At 37.1% G+C, this 27,917-nt stretch overlaps 2 protein-coding genes across 7 annotated transcripts; both read left to right on the top strand.

Moving 5' to 3' along the window:
- On the top strand, positions 1–27,624 carry LOC121902348. 5 transcript variants are annotated; one of them, XM_042419610.1, is made up of 6 exons: positions 1–255; positions 1,102–1,425; positions 1,788–2,045; positions 2,133–2,357; positions 2,490–2,600; positions 27,073–27,623. In XM_042419610.1, the coding sequence occupies exons 1-6, from the start codon at positions 207–209 to the stop codon at positions 27,312–27,314; spliced, it is 1,209 nt and encodes a 402-aa protein (XP_042275544.1). In that variant the 5' UTR covers positions 1–206; the 3' UTR covers positions 27,315–27,623. The 5 variants fall into 5 exon arrangements, with proteins under 5 accessions (XP_042275544.1, XP_042275547.1, XP_042275546.1 ...); XM_042419613.1 differs by lacking the exon at positions 27,073–27,623 and adding an exon at positions 3,142–3,689 and having other exon boundaries at positions 2,133–2,267; positions 2,505–2,600; XM_042419612.1 differs by lacking the exon at positions 27,073–27,623 and adding an exon at positions 3,142–3,689 and having other exon boundaries at positions 2,133–2,267.
- Positions 8,381–13,252, top strand: LOC121902352. Of its 2 annotated transcripts, XM_042419621.1 has the most exons (4): positions 8,381–8,634; positions 10,729–10,773; positions 11,087–11,217; positions 11,562–13,252. In XM_042419621.1, the coding sequence occupies exons 1-4, from the start codon at positions 8,613–8,615 to the stop codon at positions 12,108–12,110; spliced, it is 747 nt and encodes a 248-aa protein (XP_042275555.1). In that variant the 5' UTR covers positions 8,381–8,612; the 3' UTR covers positions 12,111–13,252. The 2 variants fall into 2 exon arrangements, with proteins under 2 accessions (XP_042275555.1, XP_042275554.1); XM_042419620.1 differs by lacking the exon at positions 8,381–8,634 and having other exon boundaries at positions 10,544–10,773.
- Positions 27,625–27,917: the final 293 nt, after the last annotated feature.

Here is a 27,917-nt window from a genome sequence, read left to right as displayed (position 1 = left end):
TTTCCCCTCTCTGCTTATAAAAAGATGAATAGAAACAACGCTCTGCTTGGTCAAAGTTTCCACACGTTCTCCTCTGAAGTCGATCACATACAGGACTGTATTTCAGGCTGTTCAGTGTAGGATGTTCATGTTTTCTATTCAATAAAGTAGAGAAGTTTGTCTGAAAGCTGCTGACTGGGTCAACAGAGGCTGAACAGTGAGGAGACATGGAAGCTGTGGTTGGACTGTTGGTGATGCTGCTCGGAGTCTCTCATGGTGAGCTGTTTCACTATTTGACATATTAATATTTATTTAACGTTATGTGAATAACATGTTGTGAAACTATGACTTTTTATGCAGCTGTAGGATCAAGTCTGATCACTTTTATAGATAAATCCAGTTCTAATAATCAATTGACAACTGCGGCAGTTTGAAACTTTCTGTTTCTCTTTGGTCCATCAGGTTTTTAAAAAATGTCACAAAAAGTTGTTTCTTAGAGCAATAGCAAATCCGGAGATCAATTCCACATCCATGTGCATGTACAGTAAAAATTACAGTTATTATCTACTACAGGTGAATCTATTAAATTAAACTTTGAGGATAAACACACTTCTTCACTGAGAGTTTAGATATTTAAGTAAATAGCTAAAATAAACAACAAACAAATAAACAAACTGCACTCAGTTATATCATGCTTATAAAAACAGTATGTTTTTTTAATCGGAAGCACCATAGAAATTACTAAGACCTAAACTTAAGATGTGTTGTGCATTATTTTATACAAATTCCCCGAAAATATGTAATTTCGTATTTATTTGAAGTTCATATCTCCAAAAATAAATTTCTGTGGATGTGAAAAACATATTATGAGTTTGCAATGAATGTTTGAGGTTAATTTACTAAAACTAGACTAATCTAAATGACTAAATGTGACTAAATATTACTATTAACTGACAGGTCCGTGTAATGCTAACTGTGCTCTGAGAGAGACGGAGTTGTTTCTGTTTTAAAACATGAATATTTGCACCTGCATAAAACATTGTCACGGTCATTAATTTAGTTGAAACGGAATGACCACAATTGTGATAATAATTTTTTTTTAACTATTTTTCTATTTTCCAGGTGTTGAGACCCACTGTGATGGCAGACAGAATAGAACTCAGTGTTATGGAGCTCTGGGAGGAACTGTGGTGCTCCAGCTGATGGACAACGCCTCAGAAATATCTATATACAAATGGAATAAAAACAAAACAACACTAATACTTAAAGGGAGAAAGGATAAGATTGTGTCTAATGAGATGAAGGACAGATCCGTTTTTACTCCCGGTAATGGAACATTTAGGATAAATAACCTGAACAGGACTGATGGTGCTGAATATACCCTTCACATCTTTGATTCAAATGGACGTGAATCAGAACAGCGGACTCTTCAGTTGTCTATTCAAGGTAAATAACTACTTTTGCTATTATTAATCTTAAAATTTAATTTGTATTATTCACAATAAACCAAGAGCTTTATCATTTGAATTATAGGTTAATTAATAAATAAAATACAAATGACTTTGGAAAATTAAACCAAGTAAATACACTTCAACAAATACACATACTACTATACAAATACTATTTCAACATTTTACCTTTGCAAACAAACATTTCACATGAAATACTCAAAGTCTGCCACATAACTACAGTGTAGCGTTACATTTCCTGAATCATTTTATTCTGTACTTCTGTATATAAATTTACATTGTAAACACTGAATATGTTTAAGGCCACTTTAAAAAGTCATGTGAGTGTGTTTCTCTCAGCTCCTGTGTCCTCTGTCCGGCTGGACTCTGAGTGTCTGTCCCAGGGAGAGATGAGGGTGTCCTGCTCCTCTGAGGGAGCGGACAGTCCTCAGTACAGCTGGATTCTGGATGGACACACACTGACAGACACTCAGCTCTTCTCTGGAAATAATGAGACCAACAACATCACTCTGAAACAAGACGTCTCAGGACGACTGGTCTGCTCTGTCAGGAATCACATCAGTAGTGTCTCAAAAGAAGAGAAGATATCTACCTGTGGTAAGATAGAAAATAACTAGAAATCAGCTTGATAATTGATAATTACACTGTACATTAGTCACAGTTGATCTGTTTTTTTGTCCGAAGGCTTCATATTCATCAACTGCACCTTACCCGATGGGACAAACATATCACAGTGGGTGTTTTCAGCCAATAACACCCTGTGTATTGATCCAACAACAACCCCTACCATGATCACAGACACTACGGCCTCCCCTGTGGGTAAGGAGACTGGCATCACAGTGTCAATTAAACCCTCAAATCAAACTGTGACCAACTCCAGCAATGATGACCCATGGTACATTTACATTAGTAAGTAAAAACCAACTCATTCATGTCTTTTTCTCTTTTTGTCCTGCATATGTCTGCATAATAACACCTTTCATTAAGAACATGGATACTGAAAGATCTGTGTTTCTCTTGTGTCTTTTATTACTAAAACAGAGAAGAATTTGCCAGTTCTAGCTGGTGTCCTCTCAGCACTGGTAATTCTGTTAATGGTCGGGGTGGCAGTCGTCTGTAGTCAAAGGAAAAAGCAAAACAACAAACCTAAAGGTACAAAGTTTCTTTTTTCATCACTGCATTAAAATATCATTGTTTTTTGTCTACTTATAGATTAAAGGAATAGTTTGACATTTTGGGAAATACACTAATTTGCTTTCTTGCAGAGTTAGATAAGAGGATCGTTTGCACTGTTCTCTAAATATGAAGTCAGCAGCAAGTTAGCTTAGATTAGCACAAAAACTGGAAACAGGGAAACAGCTAGCCTGGCTCCATATGAAGGTGTAAAAATCTGCCTACCAGCACCTCTAAAGTTCAGTGATTCATGTTATATCTTGTTAATTAGTGAACTTTAGAGGTGGGAGGATTTTTAACCTTTTTGACAGAGTCAGACTAGCTGTTTCCAGTCTTTGTGCTAAGCTAAGCTAACTGTCTCCTGGCTATTGCTTCATATTTAATGTACAAACAGGAGAGTGCTATTAGTCTTTTCAAGTCTACTGCCCAAAATGTTAAAGAATTTCCTTAAAAATCTATTGTTAGCACTGAGTATGTGTAGTCATGCAGTGTTTAATGTGTTCCTCCCTCCACTCTACAGAAGAAGATGACCAAGAATTGACCTATGCTGATGTCAACATCGTGCAGCGGCCGGGGAGGCAGATGCATCAGAAGGCAGAGATGGAGGTGGAGTACGGCCAAGTCAAGTTTTCAGGGCGACCTCAGCAAACTACAGAGATGGAGGTGGAGTACAGCCAAGTCAAGTTTTCAGGGCGACCTCGGAAAACTGTTCAACCAAAAGAAGATGAATGTGTGTACGCTAAGGTCTGTAACAGCAGGTGATATGCAGTGTTCAGCATTTTTACAAAGACTGCTGAAGGCAGATGGAGGAGGTTTTTGTTAAGAAGCCTAAAAGTCTCTTATCTTTATTTCATGAGATTTTCAATGAAAAGAATACAAGCCATCAAAGTTCACAGATATTATTATTATTCATTATTTTTAATGTACTCCTGGGTTATGACTGGCATCAGTATGAAAACCTGTCAAAGGAGCTCAAACATTCAGGTGCATCATTTTAATCACACTGTGACTAATTTTTATAGACTAGTTTTGTATAATGTTAAATATTTTCTTTAAATATATATATTTTCAAGTAGTTCCTGATTCATCCTCTTTTTTTAATCTTTACATGATGTAATACATCCTTATTTTTACTCTTTTCTAATTTATAAGCATATTTACATTTAATTCATTGTTAAAACACTGAAAACTCACAGTGCACAGTGTGCTCTTACATTGGTTTATGAAAGGTTTTGTGCTGTGCATGTTGGGACTTAATCTCATATTTGGCCACACCTCTTCCCTCAGCTCTCTAGAAGACCAAAGATAAGTTTGCATGTAATGTCTGGTCTCTTGACACAGTTCACAGTAAGCATGAATCTGTTTCCATTGCTTAAACACTTCCGCTTTTTCTTAGGCATGAGATTCCATTCTTGCAATATTGTTTTATCATTTGCAGTAGATTTTTTAAGACTACATTATTACCTTTATTTATTACAGGGTGTTCATGTGTATATGAATGGGTTGTGTTGTCCTGCTTACTCTTACATTAAAGTTACTTCATTGGGGGAATTTGTAGATGGAGATAACATGTAGTCATTTCATTACTAATTACATTATTATATCTCAGAATTGCCTGCAACTACAATGTATGGAGTTTTTGCTTCTAAGATTTGATTTCTTAATAAAGCGAGTTAGCGGGAAAAGAGGAACATCTTTTTAAAGCAGGATGTGTTGTTCACAATTTTTTTTCTTTTTCTGTTATACTGAAACAGGGGAGAAGTGAGAGGCCAAATGAAGGGGTAGTTCAAAATGAGAGTGACTTAACAACTTGTCAGTTTCTTAACACAAGATGTGTTTATCAGTTAACACCATCAAAATACGTTTTCTATATTTAGCTTGATGCACTTCCTATGTCTTTGTGGATTCCAGTTAACAAAGTACCTTACAAAACTAAAAGACAGATATCCATATTACTCAACCATAGTAACACTGAACTTTTTTTTTTAACTATTTAATCATTTGAATAATTCAGAGTTTGAGTTATTTAAGCTCCAACTTTCAAATCTGGAGGAGAAACAAATCCACATTCTGAATATTTATATTAATTAAGTTGCTGAATTAAATTGCTTAATGTCCTGTATTAACCAGAAGTTAATTTGAATTAAATTGATGTTTTTAGTTAATTACTATTGTGCAGGTGAATGTGGGATAAATGTTAAAACACTGAGCACATTCATAGCAGCGATTACATACTGTAAGCAACTATTACCTCGCAAATGTGTGGAAACTGACCACTACTCTTCAGAACTTGAAAGAGTGCTTTCATCACCGAAAACAACTCAATATCAATGTTTGAAATAGTGATTTGAAATAGTCAATTAGACTTACAAAGACAATAATATACAACAAAATATAACATGATACCAAGAGAGGAAGTGCTAGCCTGCTCCAATCCAGCTCTCCTTTGGAAATGTTCACTGCACTCTAAACTTATATTCTCAACAAGAAATAATAGAATTACAGTAGATATATATCTACTAGGGATGTGCAGAAAGCCCAGTATTTGTATTTTTATCTATATTTGTTGAAGCAGCAAAATTAATTGTATTTGAATAAAAGTGGAGAGAGGCTTAAAAATCCTGGTTTTGTTTTTATTACACTTTCAATTTTAGAAACTTAAAGTGTTACAATAAGTGTTCATAAATAAACTGCCTCACGAAGGAGGTCCACAAACCGGGTTTTGAACTGGAGTCTCCCAGATCATAGACGACTGCACTGACTACTGAACTGAAACTTTACTCATCGCCTCACTGCAGACAGACCTCACCAACATCACATAAACCAACACCTGTAAAAAAGCTTTGAAGGTGGAATTTTACAGTTTGAAGGAGTCAATGATTTACATTGCAGTGAGGATAATACATTTCAAATTCAGCTGTGATACAGACGTGATGATCCAGAGACATAGTTGTGCTAAACTGGCCTTTAATCTTTTCCCCATGAGCACAAATACACAGTTTACATGTTGAACTACCAGCTGTCATTCTAAAATCCCAGTTTGATGGTAGAATACGGCCTCATTTATTGAATCGATAATGTTTTTTCTGTGTATTAAAAGATTGATCAATCACTTGTTTTGCAGTTTGTGTCTTAAGTTTTCAGTTGTCCTGACGTCTTTTGAGCATCATGGAAGGGAACTGAAATACAGCAGACAACAGCTGCTAGGTTGGTACTGCATGACTGACATGAAGCATCACTGTCACCTGTGGCTTGGATTGTACCTCATCGTCTGCCAAATGAAATGTAAGGTTAGTGTAAAGTATAGTATCAGAGTTTTGAGGCTTAATGATATGTCTGTGACTGTTGAGTAGTATAAGAAAGATGGAGGAGATGAAGGAGTCATGACAACATAAAGACCACAGGAAGAAGTTGGTGTCTGGTTTTCTTTCTTGTAAGTAGCGACCGTGTCAAGTTTCACTTCCTTTCCATCTCTCCCCCTTTAAACCCTGTAGCTGAATTCAACACTTTTTGTACACCTTCTTCTCTGAGGTTGATCTCTAACAGAAGAGATTTCAGGCTGTTCAGTGTAGGATGTTCATGTTTTCTATTCAATAAAGTAGAGAAGTTTGTCTGAAAGCTGCTGACTGGGTCAACAGAGGCTGAACAGTGAGGAGACATGGAAGCTGTGGTTGGACTGTTGGTGATGCTACTCGGAGTCTCTCATAGTGAGCTGTTTCACTATTATGTTAATGTTGGATTTGATATTGTGCAAAAAGATGTTTTATGTTAAATTAGAAATCATTATTGTTGATTTTATGCAGCCACAAGATCACTTTTAGTCAATAAGTAAAGTTTGACATCATCTTAACTGAAGCAGCTTAAATACTGTTCCAGGCTAGAAAACAGCTTTGACCAAATAAATACTTTTAACAAACAAGAATCAACTGACAACTAGGATTTCAGGGATTAGTTTCACATGCATAGCCTGTTCATTACTGAGTATGACACACAACACATAGCTTAGTGATAGTTTAGAGCTGCGATCGACTGCCAGTAAACGGTTTGATGTTGTTACAATCTGAAAGCTTCCGGTGGGTTAAGTTTGAAATCACAGGTTGTGGAGCAAGTAAATGCTAATGAAATTTTTGAAAGTGAGATCCAAATGAAAGAATTTTACAAATATCAGTTGAGAGCACAAAATTAATTCAATTTAATTTGAACAGTGGAAACCCTCTCACTTACTGTAGATCATTTAGTTAGATAATTGTTCTGTTTGTTCATTATGAGCCATCGTACCTGTAGATGTGTTTACGGCTAAACCAATCAACGCGCTCTATGCTCTGTCTAGGGCAGTCTTACATGTAGGCTCTCTGTTCATATGATTTGTTTTTTTAGATGTAATAAACCAGTGGCTTGTTCCAAGTTAGTGTGATCACTGACTTACACAAAAATGGACTAATTTCTCCACTAACCAAAGATCAGAACTGACTAAATGATCATAATTAAATCTTAAGAAACCTGGAGATATGCAATATCTTTTGTATTCTCACTGAATCTGTGAGGAAGAATGAAAACATCTCACAATGCTGTTGAGTAATAATTATCACAATGACTCCAGAAATATAGTTTTACTGTATTTGCTTGTATGGGAAGAGCGAATTTTAGTTTGTGCATATAAGGAAATATTTTGTGGTCACATATCTGTGTACAGACCAATTTCCTGTCTGAGTACTGTGATCTGTTTAACACTTAAAACATAACAGGTCGAATATCATCATGACATTTTTATATTTTAATTTTAAAAATTCATTTAAAATTTGATATCATTAGCTGACCCATTGAACACTGAATGTCCCACCAACATTTTCTTAAGTTCCTCTAAAAAAAATACTGTATGACACTGTTCCAACACACACACATGCAGCTTCATGAGACTTACCATGACTGAAATATTCAACACTATAAGACACCATGTTTTTATGGCAGCAGCAGAACTTAAAAATGTAATATTATTATACATGTTTTGTTGAGAATTTTATTGAAGCTATTAAGTGAAGTTTCAGGAGCAGGACCACACCTCAACTACGCTACTTCCGGCAATCGTATAAATACCACCTAACCCTCTCCTCTTCTTCCGCTCTTGTATTCAGCTCCTCTCTGGAAATAAAGAGACCAACAACATCACTCTGAAACAAGACGCCTCAGATCAACAATCATGGATGAAGGCCTGAGGGCCAAAACGTCATCATAATGAAAAAGAAATACATATGGAGCCAGAGTGTGCAACACATCTTTCCTGCTTTTGAATCTGCTTCCAGTGAGCAGCACCTCACTACAACCCTTGGTGTGCGTTACTTTTCCACTATATAACCTTCAATGTTTACCTGAAATTTATGAAGCTTTTAAGTTGAACTGAATATTATTCTCCATCACTCAGATACAATATATGCCTTGCACTTTGCATATATTGCACTATGCCTTTTTCATGACTGGAGACTTTAATGATTAACCTGAATTTAAAATACAGTTTGCTGATTTTTTTGAGCTCAATATGCTGTTGTAATAATGACCTTTCAGTGAGTTCAAATTTGACTTGTTATTATTGATTTAGAGATGAGAATTATGAGCCACAATATATCATATAAATGCTTATTTTGTCACAATGGTGAGACAGAGAGATGACACGTTTTACAGTCACCTGGACATAAGAAGATCTATTTTTGTGACTGTTGATATTGGATATTTTAGAAAAGTCAGCTGTCAGTCTCAAATCCTCTTTCAGTGTGAAGGAGGGATGTTTTCTTTTCATCCACCGAGTCCATCACACATATGAAGGCTCTCTGTCATGTTGGAGGTAAACAGAAAAGTGACACTTAGAACCACTTCCTTTTTCTCTCTCTGTCTATAAAAAGATGAATAGAAACAACGCTCTGCTTAGTCAAAGTTTCCACAAGTTCTCCTGAGGCTGAACAGTGAGGAGACCTCGAAGCTGTGGTTGGACTGTTGGTGATGCTGCTCCGAGTCTCTCATGGTGAGCTGTTTCACTATTTGACATATTAATATTGATTTAACGTTATGTGAGTAACATGTTGTGCAACTGTGACATTTTGTCAAGTAGGATCAAGTATAGTGAGTAGTTCTTCAATGACGTGTTATGCAGCTCAAATGAACTGGAATCCACCTGTGGGGTCTTGACAGGGGCGGAGCTAGACTCTCAGCACAGGGGGGGCGAAGCATTCTCAAGGGGCCCTTCTAATAAAGTCATTTTAAAATTCACAGCTGTAAAATATAGCTGATATATCCTATCCATAATCACAAATTATCATTGAGCCAAGCAAGCCTATGTCTGTGAAAACATACAGTGAAGCCAAACAACAGGTCGCCAGCCACGTTCAAATGTTTCAGTACTGAGGACAGCATGCGGAGCTCTACATACATTGATTGACAAACAGTTCAGCACCACCGCCAATAGACAGCAACAAGCCAGATGCACTGTCTCAGTACCATGTCTTTCTTACATGGGAATAACATAAACATAGAATAGAGACGGCAGTCTACAACTTATTCAAATACAAAGTGGACAGTCTACAACACCACAGGCAGTGACACAGACAGGTGCTGAGATGCGGCAAACAAGGAGTTAAACAACAGATAAATCTAATAGTCTGACTGATTTCTTCATAACTAAAATTTAAGTTAATAAAGACTAATTATGGATGTTTCACTCATCGGTTGTTGTCCCTGCTCAGACCGCTGTAGTTTAGTGTAACGTTGGTCCATTTGTGTAATATCCTCCATGGAACAAAATAATCCGAACAGTTTAACAAACTGAGTCCCTTTTAGAAATTTCATCCTCCTCTCCTTCAAAGTGGCAAACCTGCCAACCACTTTGTCCTTTTCACTGTTTATGTCCTGTTCAACGCTGATATAGTTTGGCCTCATCCACGCACGAACACAAATAACTCTTAATGAGCCTCAGACGGCTGAAACTTTGTGTGACGAGTTTCATTCACCATAAAAATAAAAAAACTTGTTGTTTCGCAGAGCAATAGAGAATACGGAGATTAAATTCCACATCAGTGTGCATGTACAGAAACAATTACAATTATTATCCACTACAGATGAATGTATTACATTATACTTTAAGGATTTAAGGACTTCTTCTCCTCTGATATTTAATTTTCTCTCGTCCCTTCAGTTTTTTCTCAAGTAAAAAACAAAAAACAATACACTCAGTTGTATCATGCCAACACTAACACTATGTTTTTATTATTTTATTGGGAGCACCATAGAAACTACTGAGAGTTGAACTTCAGATGTCTTGTGCATCATTTTATACAAAGTTTCCTCCTCCAACATATAATTTGGTATCTTTGGAAAACTTCAGATGTAAAGTTCTGTAGTAAAAAACACAGCATGAGTTTGTAATGACTAGGAGAGGTTAATTTAGTAAAACTAGACTAAAGTAAATAACTAAATGTACTACAGTGAAACATTATAACTGACAGGCCCATGTAATGCTAAATGTGCTCTGAGAGAGACAGAGTGCAGCGAACTTAAAGGAGACATATGACACACATTTACAGGTTTATATTTTTAATCTGGGGCTTTACTGGAATATCTTTGCATGTTTTACAGTTAAGAAACTTCTTACTTAAGACCCCCTCCTTATGAGCCCACTCTGTTCTGATTGGCCAGCTCTTGGAAGTGGCAGACTTCCGCCATCTCAGGATGCTACGTCAACAAACCATGAAACAAACTATAGTAGTTGGATTTCACTTATTTTTCTCATTCTTTACTCCAAATGTCAACTTCTTACATACATCTGTACATGTTGGAGATGAAATCTGAGCTGAAATATGAGAGTGAACAACACAAACAATACATGGAAAAACCTTAGCAACAACCTTAGCAACAAAGAGTACGGAACTAACAAAAGTTTAAGATAGAAAAAACAGTCATGTCTAGATGGTAACTCTAGATTAGAAATAGAATAGAAATGATAAGATTGTGTCTAATCTGATAGAGGACAGATCCATCTTTACTCCCAGTAATGGAATGTTTAGGATAAAAAACCTGAGAATGACTGATGGTGGTGAATATACCCTTCGAATCTTTGATTCAGATGGACATGAATCAGAACAGCGGACTCTACAATTGTCCATTCAAGGTAAAGAGCCTTTTTTTCCTGCAGGGTAATTTAGTAATATTGATAGATATCCTACAGTAGGCTATATTTTTATTTTATGTTTGCCTTGTTATTCATCAGTAACGGTATAGATTGACTGAGAATGTGTTATAATTAAAAGTCATCTGAGTGTGTTTCTCTCAGCTACTTTGTTCTCTGTCTTGCTGAGTGTCTGTCAAAGGGAGAGATGAGATAACTGCTGACTGCTTTTTGCCCAGTGCCGGCTTCGTGCCTGTAGGAAAAAAGGGCCCAATGTCTCTGTGGGTTGTCACTGTCTTTGTCTTTCATTTTGTAGAAATGTTATCAGTGTCTTTTGGGAGCGGCAACTGTTGCCATGATCCACCAGCTGTTGGAAGATCAGAGGAACAGAGCCTCCAGAAGGCATGGACGTTAAGGCGCCTTTTAGCGTTGATGCACCAGAGAAAGGTACTTGCATCTTTTTTCTTTTTTTTTTCTTGTTGTTTTTTGTAGCAGTGGTATATTCATATCTAATCTTTATGTAGAATATTCTTCTTCTTTAGTAAGTTCTATAAATTATTTATTGTAGATTAACAATGGAATTGTGTAGATGTAGCCTAGTACATTCTTGATTTTAATTCCACTGTAATGTGATAAAACGGTTTGTCCTCAATTAAGACAAAGACAAGGAGAATATTGTTGAAGAATGTCAGAGCAGCAACATCATTTCTACAGGCCCACCTAGGTGGATGAATGTTGGATGTATTGACGGTATTCAAATAACATTTAGTCTGTTATTCTTTTTTTTCCAGACGGACAGAGGGCTGTACATGCAGTTAAATGATGCCACCCCTATAATGCTGTTGTACGGTAATCCAGACATCTGCCTCAAGAGGGACTTTTGTCTAAATCAAACAACTGTGGCATACTTGATTCAATTAATTACCTCACCAAGTGACCACGGTTGGGGCCAGGAGATGGAGGTTCTTGTGTTCCTGTATAGTTTGGCCCATGGGCTATCACTCTCTGTGGTCAGCTCTGCATTTGGGATTCCCAGGACCACTGTGCACAATATGATCCACAGAGTCAGCAGGGACATAAAAGCCAAACTCTCAACTGTAATTTCACTGCCATCGCCACAGGAGCTTCACACCATTGCCCAAGGCTTCAGTGAACTTGCACGGAGTCCTGCTTTTGCCCATGCTGCTGGTGCCATAGATGGATGGCACATTCGTATTAGAGCTCCAGGGAACCTGCACTGTGCTGATAAGCTTTTTTCAATCCATACAAATGCAGGCCATATGAAACGCAAGAGGCAGATTCTTGGATGTGTTTGTGGGCTATCCAGGCTCTGTACATGATGCTAGGGTTCTGCGTAACAGTCCCATCTTCTGCCGGGCCCTATACCCTCCAGCTGGCTACTACCTCCTTGGGGACGGTGCCTATCCCTGCCTAGAAAAGCCAATTGGCATCATAACCCCATACAAGCACCCTCTGCAAGGCCGGGTCCAGGAGAGGTATAACTTGCATCACTCCAGGGCTCGTTCTGTTGTTGAACGAGCTTTTGGAGTGATGAAAACACGCTGGCGAGGCACATTCTTTAAGGCCCTGGAGGTCCATCCACATTTTGCACCAGACATCATTGTTTGCTGTGCATTCCTCTACAATCTTTGCATCCACATGAACGATGTTCTGGAAGAGATGGAGGACTTCTCACCCAAAGAAGATACCCAGAATGCTCCTCCCATTGGTGCAGGTGAACAGGAAAGGCATGGAAACCACATCAGGGACAGGATTGCTGCCTATCTGTCTGCACCTGTCCAGGTGCCACAGTACTTGCACGAGCATGATTATTTGTGAATTTTGTGCATTTTGTGCTGCGTTTTTTCTGTTTTTTTGTTTCTTTTTTATTGTGTTTTTGTATTTAAGTTGTGGGCAGTTCTCATTTCACAAAAAATGACAGTCCTGATTTTGTTAATTGGCCAAATAGCCCATTAAAACTGCACAAACTGGCCTTATAAACCTGTGTGTTTACTCTTTTCATCTTTAGCACTACAAAATCACTTTTTCTAACTGTTGGACCATGAAGATATTCTGCAAAATATGCATGTCAGCAGGGGCCCTACATAACAAAAGTGAAACATCACCATATGTTAACTTATACCACTTCCATCTAACCCCAAACATAAATGCAATTGTCAGGCATGACTGTTGTCTTACACTCCAGTTTGTACATGTTTATAAATGTGATACACAGATAATATATTTAAAATGCTAGCATGCAGTTGTTGCCCTTCATAGCCTTCTCACCTGGGATATGATGACATTTCCTATGTTGGAAAATACTTTCCTTTAGAACTGCACCTGTTTAATATTTGGGGGATAGACCACATCAGTGCACTCCTTGCATACTCATCTTTTGTACAAGTGAAGATAAGACATTTTTCAGACATGCCATTGTCAAGATCCATTTTTAAAGAACACTTGTTATGCAATAATTCAAAATTTGTTCCCTTTACCTTTACTACCCACATTCAATTTGCTGGGTTATATTTGCATTTACTACATTTCGCATGTAACTGCCAATACAATGACACTCTAACACTGCAAATATAAGTGGAGTACTAAAAGCCTGTTTTACATTACTAGAATTCATCTGTGATCATTAATAACATTTATGTTTTCCCTCTGAAACAATAAATGTGATTACCTTTTCCTTTATGGCACCTCAGTTTGTGGTCAGAAGTATAGTGTTGATAATACAGGTCATGACACTAATTGGGATATAACAATAAGAGGTTGTGGACATTCTTGTCTCAGGAGATATGAAGGATACACAAAGGGATTGTCAATTTTCTTTAGTTCATTTATTATTTATCCATTGCAAATGAAATAAAGACCCTCCTTCACAGGAGAAACATAAGTTATGTATAAATAATATCACTAATTTTAAACAAACAATATACATACATATATATATGAACATAGATAAATAAAATTATATATATATATATATATATATATATATATATATATATATATATATATATATATATATATATATATATAAATAATAATTCAAACCAAAAGACTTCACATTTTGTCCACCATTTCCTCAAATAAACTAAGGAATTTTTCTGTTTGTTGTGTAATCTGCTCCGCTTGTAATCCGCTTCTTTCTGTAAAAATCAATCAGCAGCTCAGTGGTCATACGTTTCTTTTTGGCAGGTGGAGGCTGGGGGGGTTCAGGTGAGGATGAAAATGTGCTAGGGAGGGAAACAGGATCTGATGGGGTTAGGGGGTCACTGAGGTTGGACTCGGACATGAAGGGAGAGGGACCTGGGAGTATAGTAGGGCTTGACATGCATGAGGCAATGAGAACAGGAGGAGTTACAGATGACTTGCACCCAATTGCCTCATGCATGTCAAGATAAAATGACCATGTGGCTGGGGTTTCCTCCCCCTGGTCTGTTCCAGACCCAGTGGGAGGCCTTCTCAATTCCTAGTGCAAATAGTGACACATATTAGAAATCACTACAGCATTTAAGACAATAGTCATTTCACTCTGTTACAACAAATTTACCTTGTACTTCTTTTTGATGTTCTCCCATTTCTTTGAGACTTGTTTGGGTGACACAACACCCTCAAGGTCTAATTCCTTGATAATGAACCTGTTAAGCAATATGTCAGAGAGGATAGTGAAGAAACTGTTATGGTCAGAAACATCATCTTTTATAGACAACACTAATAATAGGCTACATAAACTTATAACAGTGTGGGCAGTGAGGTGGCATTCACTCCACAGTAGGCCTAAGCCTATAGAGACAAATAAAACTTACTCCCAAGCTTCTTTGGTGGCATTTACATTGTTAACTACTGTATGACAATATTAAATGTCCATCTTAGTTTGAGCAGTTTAAGATTAAATGTGTTTACAGGTTGTCGCACGGAACTTCCATTTGTATGGAGCGTCTTCCATGACGAACACAATAGATGTTGCACATGCTCAGTAAGTCAGCATCGATGCAGGCTCACTGTTGGAGGAATTTATAACCCACTTCCACTCCCCGCTAGTTGGTTTGGGATGGCACTTAATATGGCAGACCCTCCACATGAACATGCAAATGGAGTGGAAGTAGGTAGGGAGAGGGTGTGGGAGCTAGTTTGGAAAAGGCCCTTTGTGTCCTCATCTTCAAGGGCACCAGATGTGCTGGCGCCATCTCCCTGCAGATAGATGAACACTGCAGTTGTCAAAGTGAAAGGAGACAGATTTACATAAAATACAGTGTTTTGACAAAGATAAGACATATTCACACATGGGTCAGGCCTTCAGCATCTTGAGTTGGGGGATCCAGCAGGCAAATCGTGTCCCCACTCACTGAAAGTTATAGGCCAACTGTTAGTTATTATCACTGAGAGACTGATACCTGTGGAGGAAAAGTAGCAGACAATACCTTGTACATGTGTCTCCCGAGCTCCTTGGGGAATGACTTCTGAGGAGTTTCCCCCTCTATTCCCTCAATTAGTGGTCGCCCCTTGTTGCGGCTCAACACCAGCTCCTCTGCAGGTGTGAGGTCCTCTGGCAGAGGTCCCCCACCAGTAGCATTGGCTTCCATCGTTTTTTTGGGTGGCTACAAAGGTATATATTCACAGCTCAACAAGTATGTTAACAAATACATTTCACATTTCATTAAAGGCTACTTACCACTCTGGAAAATGTTTTTGTATTGTATTTTGACTTGTTGCCCGGTTCTGTTTTGGCTATTCAGATTGTTCCTGTTGAGATGCAACAGTGAAGAATGAATATAGGTCAAGGGTTACAAGGTCAGAGAAGCTTCACACACTACACCAAACTGACCAAATAACAGTAAATGCATTGTAGTTATGTCGGTTCTCCTAAGATAGCCTATACCATTGTTTTAAACATATATCTGATATTATCTAGCCTACTGATTATATAGCCACAGTCTTAAAGTATCTAGTAATCTGAATGTTCATTTATTAATAAATACAAATGAAACAATAAGTAGGCTTGTATAATTTATGCATTTAATCTGTCTGCAATTGTTTGCCAAGCCATCTCCCCCGCCTTGTTGATTGCAACAGTATTGCTCTTTTCAGTGATGACATCTTTATATTCTTCATATAATTTCTATAATTTCATCAGCAGGGTTTGTTCCGCTGCTGAAAAGAACGCAGTTCTTCTTTTCCCCTATTTTTGCAACATAGTATCGTCTTTTCAACACTCGACTGTTCGGGGCTGCTTATGTACCCCGTGCATATGCACACATGATGATTGTTCAAGCGTGGCTAGATTTAGCTTTGACTAGACACGGCTGAATCATGTTAGTTGAACAGGCTGAGGCTTAAGTGAAAGTTGACGTTAATTGAATCCAGGCTATATCAAGTACGCGCAGCTTTCTTTAGCTGCGTTGATGGAACACCCCTCTGATTTGCTCCCATGTTTACACACATTACTGATGTAAACAAACCTTTCAAAGTATTAAACATTAAGAGCTTTTAAGTAGTTGCTTTCTAGTGCTGTTATAAATTTAGAAACAATTAATGAGTTTAATCAGTTTTGTATTTTGAATGTGGGTGAGCTGCCCTTTTGTTGACATTTTTATCACAGATTGTACCTTTAATGCCTGCTGAGAACTGAATAAACCCTCCAGTCTCATCACTAGTATAAGTAGGTGTGAGGTTTCCCTCTGCTGGTTTACAGAGGCATCACAATTATTTATGAATAGTTCTGTATTCATAAAACTCTGCTGAGACCAGCAAAAATAGATCAAATGTTCACATGCTTCAGTTTAAGTTCAAATAATGATCAGTAGAGCATACTGAGCAATACATTACTCTACATCACAGAGTTATTATACTTTACTGAAACTCTCTGACCTTCTAGTATTGGGTGTAAAATACTGTATGTATGTTTATTGCTGTGAGTGCAATGTCAGGAGGGAGAGAGAGGATGATGTGACAAAGTTGAGCTTGACACCAGGAACATAACAGAGAAATGATGTGACACCACTGCTGGTCAACAGCATAGTGCTGCACAGTGTGAATGTCATTATTTTTGCACCTTGTTGCGTGTTTTTCTGTAACAAATGAGGAACTGAAATAATCAGTAGATTTGAATAATCTTCTTTCTTTGCCATGTAGTGAATGACAACAGCCACAACCATCACTCACACCAACTGTTATATAAACAGAAATCTCTTAAGGGGAAGTTTGGTTTGACAGTTTTAATAATCCAAAGACTCGCTTGTGCTAAACTGTCTTCTAATCAATTTCCCCATAAGTACAAAAAAACAGTCAGTATGTTGAACGGTTGTCATCACCAAATCCCAGTTTGATGGCAGAAAAATGCGTTGTTCAGTTTGTCAATGAATTTAGGAATTATGGCATATTGTTGCTTTTTTTAACCTTATTTTTCAGTAGTTCATGAACAAGAGATGAAGTCATTTGCCAATAGACATAACAATGTTCCTGTGGCTGTAGATTGGTTTAGAGATTAAGCATTTTATGTGGTCTTATAAGGATATTATTGCAAATAGCCTTTACTAAAATAAAGGCAACAATTAAAGGACACAAAGAAATTAAATGGTTGATAAAGAAAGTTCAAACCTGTACAATATGCTGTTCTGCCACTATATCTAGAGGATGATGTTTAAAAAAGTAATAATTATTGCATTATTATTGCAAAGTATTCAAAATCACAAGATAAAAACTCAAATCCTCACACTGATAGAAATGACTAAATGGTGTTTAAGTTGATCACAATCCTTCATTTTCAGTTAACATAATATTTAACTGTTTAACCTTCAGTGTTTACCTGAAATTTCTTCTTATGAAGCTTTTTAGTCGAACTGAATATTATTCTCCATCACTCAGATACAATATATGTCTTGCACTTTGCATATATTGCACTATGCCTTTTTCATGACTGGAGACTTTAATGATTAACCTGAATTTAAAATACAGTTTGTTGTGTTTTTATGAGCTCAACATGCTGTTATAATAATGACCTGTCAGTGGGTTCATGTGAAGGCTCTCTGTCATGTTGGAGGTTAAAAAGAGAAGTAACACCAAGAACCACTTCCTTTTTCCCGCTCTGCTTATAAAAAGATGGACATAAAACAACGCTCTGCTTGGTCAAAGTTTCCACACGTTCTCCTCTGAAGCCGATCACGTACAGGACTGTATTTCAGGCCGTTCAGTGTAAGATGTTCATGTTTTCTATTCAATAAAGTAGAGAAGTTTGTCTGAAAGCTGCTGACTGGGTCAACAGAGGCTGAACAGTGAGGAGACATGGAAGCTGTGGTTGGACTGTTGGTGATGCTGCTCGGAGTCTCTCATGGTGAGCTGTTTCACTATTTGACACATTAATATTGATTTAATGTTATGTGAATAACATGTTGTGAAACTATGACTTTTTATGCAGCTGTAGGATCAAGTCTGATCACTTTTATAGATAAATCCAGTTCTAAGAATCAATTGACAAATGCAGCAGTTTGAAACTGATGTTTCTGTTTCTTGTCACAAAAAGTTGTTTCTTAGAGCAATAGCAAATCTGGATATCAATTCCACTTCCATGTGCATGTACAGTAAAAATTACAATTATTATCTACTACAGGTGAATCTATTAAATTAAACTTTTAGGATGAACGCTCTTCTTCACTGAGAGTTCAGAAAAACTAAACAAAAAATGAACAAGAAAACACTCAGTTATATCATGCTTATACTAACAGTATGTTTTTTTAATTGGAATCATCATTGAAATTACTGTGAGTTTAAATTAAGATGTGTTTCCCCCCAAACATATAATTTGTACTTTTTTCGAGAAGTTCATATCTCCAAAATAAAGTCTTGTAGATGTGAAAAAACACAGCATGAGTTTGTAATGAATGTTTGAGGTTAATTTACTAAAACTAGACTAATCTAAATGACTAAATGTGACTAAATATTACTATTAACTGACAGGTCCGTGTAATGCTAACTGTGCTCTGAGAGAGACGGAGTTGTTTCTGTTTTAAAACATGAATATTTGCACCTGCATAAAACATTGTCACAGTCATTAATTTAGTTGGTATGGAATAACCACAATTGTGATAATAATTTTTTTTTTTAAACTATTTTTCTATTTTCCAGGTGTTGAAACCTACTGTGATGGCAGACAGAATAGAACTCAGTGTTATGGAGCTCTGGGAGGAACTGTGGTGCTCCAGCTGATGGACAACGCCTCAGAAATACTTAGTTACCAATGGAAAAAAAACAAAACAACAACAATACTTCATGGGAGAAAGGATAAGATTGTGTATAATATGATGACGGACAGATCCGTTTTTACTCCCAGTAATGGAACATTTAGGATAAATAACCTGAACAGGACTGATGGTGCTGAATATACCCTTCAAATCTTTGATTCAAATGGACGTGAATCAGGACAGCGGACTCTTCAGTTGTCTATTCAAGGTAAATAACTACTTTTGCTATTATTAATCTTACAATTTAATTTGTATTATTCATAATAAACCAACAGCTTTATCATTTGAATTATAGGTTAATTAATAAATAAAATACAAATGACTTTGGAAAATTAACTGGGTAAATTCACACAAATACACATACTACTATACAAATACTATTTCAACATTTTACCTTTGCAATGACATTTCACATGAAATACTCAAAGTCTGCCACGTAACTACAGTATAGCGTTGCATTTCCTGAATCGTTTAATTCTGTACTTCTGTATGTGAATTTGCATTGTAAGCACTGAATATGTTTAAGGCCCAATAAGAAGTCATGTGAGTGTGTTTCTCTCAGCTCCTGTGTCCTCTGTCCTGCTGGACTCTGAGTGTCTGTCCCAGGGAGAGATGAGGGTGTCCTGCTCCTCTGAGGGAGCGGACAGTCCTCAGTACAGCTGGACTCTGGATGGACACACACTGACAGACACTCAGCTCCTCTCTGGAAATAAAGAGACCAACAACATCACTCTGAAACAAGACGTCTCAGGACGACTGGTCTGCTCAGTCAGGAATCACATCAGTAGTGTCTCAAAAGAAAAGAAGATATCTACCTGTGGTAAGATAGAAAATAACTAGAAATCAGCTAATCGATAATTACACTGTACATTAGTCACAGTTGATCTGTTTGTTTGTCCGTTTGTTTGTCCGGGGCCGTAGTGTCTGATCACAGACAAACCAGCCTCCTCTCTGGGTAAGGAGACTGGCATCATAGTGTCAATTAAACCCTCAAATCAAACTGTGACCAACACCAGCAATGATGACCCATGGTACATTTACATTAGTAAGTGAAAACCAACTCTGCTGCAGTGGATTCATTCATGTCTTTTTCTCTTTTTGTCCCATGTATGTGTGCATAAAAACACCTTTCATTAAGAACATGGTTACTGAAAGATCTGTGTTTCTCTCTCTGTATCTGAACAGATAACTCGCTGCTTGTATGTGGTTTGCGAGCAGCTGTTGTACTTTCTCTGTTGGTTGGGATTGCCATCTATTTTGCTTGGAAGAAGAAGAAATACAACAAAGTGGAAACCTCCACCAGACCACGAATAAAGGACCATCCAGAGAACTCCTTCTCAATGGTTGAATTGTGAAGTTCTGCATCTGAATGTTAACTTTGTGAAACCATCAGGATGGTTTTCGTCTTCTGCAGTGATTGGCCATGTGTCTTTATAGGTATAAAAAATTACAGGATTTACTGTGAAATCTCTCTCCGGTTTTTATTCTTTACAAAACTACTTCTGCCACTGTGTTCACAGCTCAGCAGCTCGCAGTGAGTATCTTTACAAAAAAGTCTTGGTGAGTGTTTCCTGCATTCATCACAGTGCAAAAGATGGGCTCAGTGCATCTTTTATAAAGATTTAAAAAGTAAACAGACTTGTTATGAAATCAGTGTGCTGCTGCCTTTAGAGAGTGGTAAAGCCTACAGATCCCCACGGCTCTGCCTGTGAACATAGAACAGAGGAAACATTACAGTTGATACTGTCTGTTGATAATGTACAAAACTTTTTTCTTTCATTACTGCTGAAGTGAATTACAGTTACAATCAAAGACACATTAATGTCTAAATGTGCTGAAAGTGTCGATTTATGTTAAAGGAAAATGTCACATTGTGAATAGAGCTTATATTGTCATTTTATTACTGAAACTCATTTTGATGCTATTTGGAAATTATTGTACTGTAGATTTCCATATCCTCACTGTCCAGCTAAAACCTTGTATCTCCAAATTTGGTGATTTTGAAATTTTTAGATAAACAGAGGGATTAAAAACACTTAAAGGGGCTGTTAGCCATATTGTCATTCTGTTTAACTTCCTGTCTGTTCTTGCAGTTAGCACTTCCCTCCCTCCTCCCCACGTAATCACATGAACGCACAGCCGTCTTCACCACAGCACCTTACAATATTAGTCACAGCAGCAATAAAGAGCAGCTGACTAACAAATATCCATAGCTTACCTGTGCAGAAGCAGTACGGCTAGCTGTGCATTGCTTTCAGGTTTTTCCAGCGATCAAAGGCCCCACTGACATAAATGTAGGTCTTGTATGACTCCTGTCTCTTTTTTTTTTCCTGGCTGCTTTCTTTTCTTCTTTCTTTTCTTCAGCCGTCTTCTTTTGCTTGGTGTATTTGGCTGTGTGAGCTGTTCCTGAAAATGCTGGAATTGGTAGTTTCACCTGTTCTGCCATGGTCAGTCACACTTAAATTCTGCTGCCTGCCTGTGAACGCTCAGAGAAGACCACCTCTTTGTGGAGTTCTCTGTCCTGATTGGATAAAGTGAAAACAGGATACCAAAAAAAATATTTTCTGTTTACTTCAGAGCGGAGGGACTGGGAGATCCATGTTATTGACCAAACACTCTATATCAGTGATGGCAATCACAGTGTAGAGCTATTTAACACTTATTTTAACAAAAAGAAATTGCTTACATCACCTTTAATCCTTCAGTTTATCTAAAACATGTTCTTACTTCTTAAATTAAACCAATTTAAACACACTTGATTATTAAAATATGCACTGTCAAAGGTTGATGTTTTGGAGATACATGATTTTCACTTTTGTACAGGTATGTTGAATTTAGTAGCTACATATATTGTAAAAATTGCAGTTTTGTATTCAAAGCTTTTTATTGACAAAATTGTTTGTATTAAAGCCCAAAATGTGAATCTATCACATATAAAATGTTGGCATGTGAACATATATGACTGAAGTGTTTAATTCAGAAAAGAGTGACATCATTTATATTTGTATGTGTTCAGAATTTAAAATATAACAACGTATCAGTTAAATCAGTTTTGTATTTTGAATGTGGGTGAGCTGCCCTTTTGTTGACATTTTTATCACAGATTGTACCTTTAATGCCTGCTGAGAACTGAATAAACCCTCCAGTCTCATCACTAGTATAAGTAGGTGTGAGGTTTCCCTCTGCTGGTTTACAGAGGCGTCACTATTATTTATGGACAGTTCAGATTCATAAAACTGCTGAGACCAGCAAAAATAGATCAAATATTTACATGCTTCAGTTTAAGGTAAAATAATGATCAATAGAGCATACTGAGCAATACATTACTCTACATCACAGAGTTATTATACTTTACTGAAACTCTCTGACCTTCTAATATTGGGTGTAAAATACTGTATGTATGTTTATTGCTGTGAGTGCAATGTCAGGAGAGAGAGAGAGGATGATGTGACAAAGTTGAGCTTGACACCAGGAACGTAACGGACAAATGATGTGACACCACTGCTGGTCAACAGCATAGTGCAGCACAGTGTGAATGTCATTACTTTTTGCACCTTGCTGCGTGTTTTTCTGTAACAAATGAGGAACTGAAATAATCAGTAGAGTTGAATAATCTTCTTTCTTTGCCATGTAGTGAATGACAACAGCCACAACCATCACTCACACCAACTGTTATATAAACAGAAATGTCTTAAAGTGAAGTTTGGTTTGACAGTTTTAATAATCCAAAGACTCGCTTGTGCTAAACTGTCAAGATATTGAACGGTTGTCATCACCAAATCCCGGTTTGATGGCAGAATAATGCGTTGTTCAGTCTGTCAATGAATTTAGGAATTATGACATATTGTTGCTTTTTTAACCTTATTTTTCAGTAGTTCATGGACATAAAATGAGGTCATTTCAATCAGGGGAGACTTCATTTTTTTTAAGTGAAAATGACTTTATTGAACATGCATAATGAGATGAAAATGTGAAAAGTCTTTGGCGATTAGACGCCATCATGATGTCATCATATTCATAAGGAGGGAAGTTAAGGCGTGAGTAGAAGAGGATATCCCCGATGAACTGTAGACACTGGTGGTGGTGATGAATATGGGAATATTGGGATCTGGATGATGAGGAGAGGAGCGGGCTTCTGGTGATCTCGGATCTGGCGCTGACATGATGAAGTGAAGGTGAAAGGGGCGGCGGAGGGTCTTGATGAGAACAGATTTCAAGTTTGTCAGCTAAGACGTGATAGGCTGATAGAAATTGTGGCGGAATCTGATTTGTTAATTAAAAGTAATCCACCTAATCAGCTGATACAAGAGCAGGAGAAACGGTGAGAGAGAGAGAGAGAGAGAGAGAGAGACAGAGAGAGAATGAATGAATGAATGAGTGATAAATAGTCTTCCTGCTTGAACTTATGCTAAGCTCCATTTGCCAATAGACATAACAATCTATAATAGATTGGTTTAGAGATGAAACATTTTATGTGATCTTATAAGGACAGTATTGCAAATACCCTTTATTAAAATAAAGGCAACAAGTAAAGGACACAAGGGAAATAAATGGTCGATAAAAAAAAAGTCTAAAGCTATACAATATGCTGTTCTGCCACTGTATCTAGAGGATGATGTTTAAAAAACTGTTATAATAATGACCTGTCAGTGGGTTCAGGACAGTTTGAAAGGTTGGGAAAGCAAGTTTCAGTTAAATTTGACTTATTATCATTTGATTTAGAAATGACACACAATATATCATATAAATGCTTATTTTGTCACAATGGTGAGACAGAGAGATGACAAATGACACTGTCAGTCTCAAATCCTCTTTCAGTGTGAAGGAGGGATGTTTCCTTTTCTCCCACTGAGTCCATCACACATATGTAGGCTCTCTGTCATTTTGGAGGTTAAAAAGAGAAGTAACACTGAGAACCACTTCCTTTTCCCCTCTCTGTCTATAAAAAGATGAATAGAAACGACGCTCTGCTTGGTCAAAGTTCCCACACATTCTCCTCTGAGGCCGATCACATACAGGACTGTATTTCAGGCTGTTCAGTGTAGGATGTTCATGTTTTCTATTCAATAAAGTAGAGAAGTTTGTCTGAAAGCTGCTGACTGGGTCAACAGAGGCTGAACAGTGAGGAGACATGGAAGCTGTGGTTGGACTGTTGGTGATGCTGCTCGGAGTCTCTCATGGTGAGCTGTTTCACTATTTGACATAATAATATTTATTTAACATTATATGAATAACATGTTGTGAAACTATGACTTTTTATGCAGCTGTAGGATCAAGTCTGATCACTTTTATAGATAAATCCAGTTCTAAGAATCAATTGACAAATGCAGCAGTTTGAAACTGATGTTTCTGTTTCTCTTCGGTTCATCAGGCTTTAAAAAAATGTCACAAAAAGTTGTTTCTTAGAGCAATTGCAAATCTGGATATCAATTCCACTTCCATGTGCATGTACAGTAAAAATTGCAGTTATTATCTACTACAGGTGAATCTATTAAATTAAACTTTTAGGATGAACGCACTTCTTTACTGAGAGATCAGATATTTAAGTAAATAGCTAAAATAAACAACAAACAAATAAACAAACTGCACTCAGTTATATCATGCTTATAAAAACAGTATGTTTTTTTAATCAGAAGCACCATAGAAATTACTTAAACTTAAACTTAAAAGACTTAAACTTAAGATGTGTTGTGCATTATTTTATACAAATTCCCCGAAAACATATAATTTCGTATTTTTGGAAAAGTTCATATCTCCAAAAATAAATTTCTGTGGATGTGAAAAATATATTATGAGTTTGTCATGAATGTTTGAGGTTAATTTACTAAAACTAGACTAATCTAAATGACTAAAGGTGACTAAATATCACTAATAACTGACAGGTCCGTGTAATGCTAACTGTACTCTGAGAGAGACGGAGTTGTTTCTGTTTTAAAACATGAATATTTGCATCTGCATAAAACATTGTCACAGTCATTAATTTAGTTGGTATGGAATAACCACAATTGTGATAATAATTATTTTTTTTTAACTATTTCTCTATTTTCCAGGTGTTCAAACCTACTGTGATTGCAGACAGAATAGAACTCAGTGTTATGGAGCTCTGGGAGGAACTGTGGTGCTCCAGCTGATGGACAACGCCTCAGAAATATTGAGATACAACTGGCAAAAAAACAAAACAACAACAATACTTACAGGGAGAAAGGATAAGATTGAGTCTAATATGATGAAGGACAGATCCGTTTTTACTCCCAGTAATGGAACATTTAGGATAAATAACCTGAACAGGACTGATGGTGCTGAATATACCCTTATAATCTTTGATTCAAATGGAGTTGTATCAGAACAGCGGACTCTTCAGTTGTCTATTCAAGGTAAATAACTACTTTTGCTATTATTAATCTTACAATTGAATTTGTATTATTCATAATAAACCAACAGCTATATCATTTGAATTACAGGTTAATTAATAAATAAAATACAAATCATTTTGGAAAATTAAACTGGGTAAATTCACACAAATACACATACTACTATACAAATACTATTTCAACATTTTACCTTTGCAAACAAACATTTCACATGAAATACTCAAAGTCTGCCACATAACTACAGTGTAGCGTTGCATTTCCTGAATCATTTTATTCTGTACTTCTGTATATAAATTTACATTGTAAACACTGAATATGTTTAAGGCCACATTAAGAAGTCATGTGAGTGTGTTTCTCTCAGCTCCTGTGTCCTCTGTCCTGCTGGACTCTGAGTGTCTGTCCCAGGGAGAGATGAGGGTGGCCTGCTCCTCTGAGGGAGCGGACAGTCCTCAGTACAGCTGGACTCTGGATGGACACACACTGACAGACGCTCAGCTCCTCTCTGGAAATAAAAAGACCAACAACATCACTCTGAAACAAGACGTCTCAGGACGACTGGTCTGCTCAGTCATGAATCACGTCAGTAGTGTCTCAAAAGAAAAGAAGATATCTACCTGTGGTAAGATAGAAAATAACTAGAAATCAGCTTGATAATTGATAATTACACTGTACATTAGTCACAGTTGATCTGTTTGTTTGTCCAAAGGCTTCATATTCATCAACTGCACCTTACCCGATGGGACAAACATATCACGGTGGGTGTTTTCAGCCAATAACACCCTGTGTATTGATCCAACAACAACCCCTACCATGATCACAGACACTACGACCTCCGCTGTGGGTAAGGAGACTGGCATCATAGTGTCAATTAAACCCTCAAATCAAACTGTGACCAACTCCAGCAATGATGACCCATGGTACATTTACATTAGTAAGTGAAAACCAACTCTGCTGCAGTGGATTCATTCATGTCTTTTTCTCTTTTTGTCCCATGTTTGTGTGCATAAAAACACCTTTCATTAAGAACATGAGAAGAATTTGCCAGTTCTAGCTGGTGTCCTCTCAGCACTGGTAATTCTGTTAATGGTCGGGATGGCAGTCGTCTGTCGTCACAAGAAAAAGCAAAACAACAAACCTAAAGGTACAAAGTTTCTTTTTTCATCACTGCATTAAAATATCATTGTTTTTTGTCTACTTATAGATTAAAGGAATAGTTTGACATTTTGGGAAATACACTAATTCGCTTTCTTGCAGAGTTAGATAAGAGGATCGTTTGCACTGTTCTTTAAGTATGAAGTTAGCAGCAAGTTAGCTTAGATTAACACAAAAACTGGAAACAGGGAAACAGCTAGCCTGGCTCCATATGAAGGTGTAAAAATCTGCCTACCAGCACCTCTAAAGTTCAGTGATTCATGTTATATCTTGTTAATTAGTGAACTTTAGAGGTGGGAGGATTTTTAACCTTTTTGACAGAGTCAGACTAGCTGTTTCCAGTCTTTGTGCTAAGCTAAGCTAACCGTCTCCTGGCTATTGCTTCATATTTAATGTACAAACAGGAGAGTGCTATTAGTCTTTTCAAGTCTACTGCTCAAAATGTCAAAGAATTTCCTTAAAAATCTATTGTTAGCACTGAGTATGTGTAGTCATGCAGTGTTTAATGTGTTCCTCCCTCCACTCTACAGAAGAAGATGACCAAGAATTGACCTATGCTGATGTCAAGATCGTGCAGCGGCCGGGGAGGCAGATGCATCAGAAGGCAGAGATGGAGGTGGAGTACGGCCAAGTCAAGTTTTCAGGGCGACCTCAGCAAACTACAGAGATGGAGGTGGAGTACGGCCAAGTCAAGTTTTCAGGGCGACCTCGGAAAACTGTTCAACCAAAAGAAGATGAATGTGTGTACGCTAAGGTCCGTAACAGCAGGTGATATGCAGTGTTCAGCATTTTTACAAAGACTGCTGAAGGCAGATGGAGGAGGTTTTTGTTAAGATGCCTAAAGGTCTCTTATCTTTATTTCATGAGATTTTCAATGAGAAGAATACAAGCCATCAAAGTTCACAGATATTATTATTATTCATTATTTTTAATGTACTCCTGAGTTATGACTGGCATCAGTATGAAAACCTGTCAAAGGAGCTCAAACATTCAGGTGCATCATTTAAATCACACTGTGATGAATTTTTATAGACTAGTTTTGTATAATATTTAATATTTTCTTTAAATATATATATTTTCAAGTAGTTCCTGATTTATCCTGTTTTTGAACCTTTACATGATGTAATACATCCTTATTTTTACTCTTTTCTAATTTATAAGCATATTTACATTTAATTCATTTTTAAAACACTGAAAACTCGCAGTGCACAGTGTGCTCTTACATTGGTTTATGAAAGGTTTTGTGCTGTGCGTGTTGGGACTTAATCTCATATTTGGCCACACCTCTTCCCTCAGCTCTCTAGAAGACCAAAGATAAGTTTGCATGTAATGTCTGGTCTCTTGAGAAGTTCACAGTAAGCATGAATTTGTTTCC

Source organism: Thunnus maccoyii, chromosome 8, assembly GCF_910596095.1.
Source record: "Thunnus maccoyii chromosome 8, fThuMac1.1, whole genome shotgun sequence".
In the NCBI taxonomy this organism is placed as follows: Eukaryota; Metazoa; Chordata; class Actinopteri; order Scombriformes; family Scombridae; genus Thunnus; species Thunnus maccoyii.
This window is presented reverse-complemented; position numbering and strand designations above follow the sequence as displayed.

Coding starts and splice junctions, on each gene's coding strand:
- LOC121902348 (XM_042419611.1), top strand. CDS start 18,064: ATGGAAGCTGTGGTTGGACTGTTGGTGATGCTGCTCGGAGTCTCTCAT. Junction 18,113..18,903: donor GCTGCTCGGAGTCTCTCATG/GTGAGCTGTTTC, acceptor TCTATTTTCCAG/GTGTTGAAACCTACTGTGAT. Junction 19,840..26,096: donor AAAGAAGATATCTACCTGTG/GTAAGATAGAAA, acceptor GTTTGTCCAAAG/GCTTCATATTCATCAACTGC.
- LOC121902352 (XM_042419620.1), top strand. CDS start 10,662: ATGTTTAGGATAAAAAACCTGAGAATGACTGATGGTGGTGAATATACC. Junction 10,774..11,086: donor TCTACAATTGTCCATTCAAG/GTAAAGAGCCTT, acceptor TTCATTTTGTAG/AAATGTTATCAGTGTCTTTT. Junction 11,218..11,561: donor CGTTGATGCACCAGAGAAAG/GTACTTGCATCT, acceptor TTTTTTTTCCAG/ACGGACAGAGGGCTGTACAT.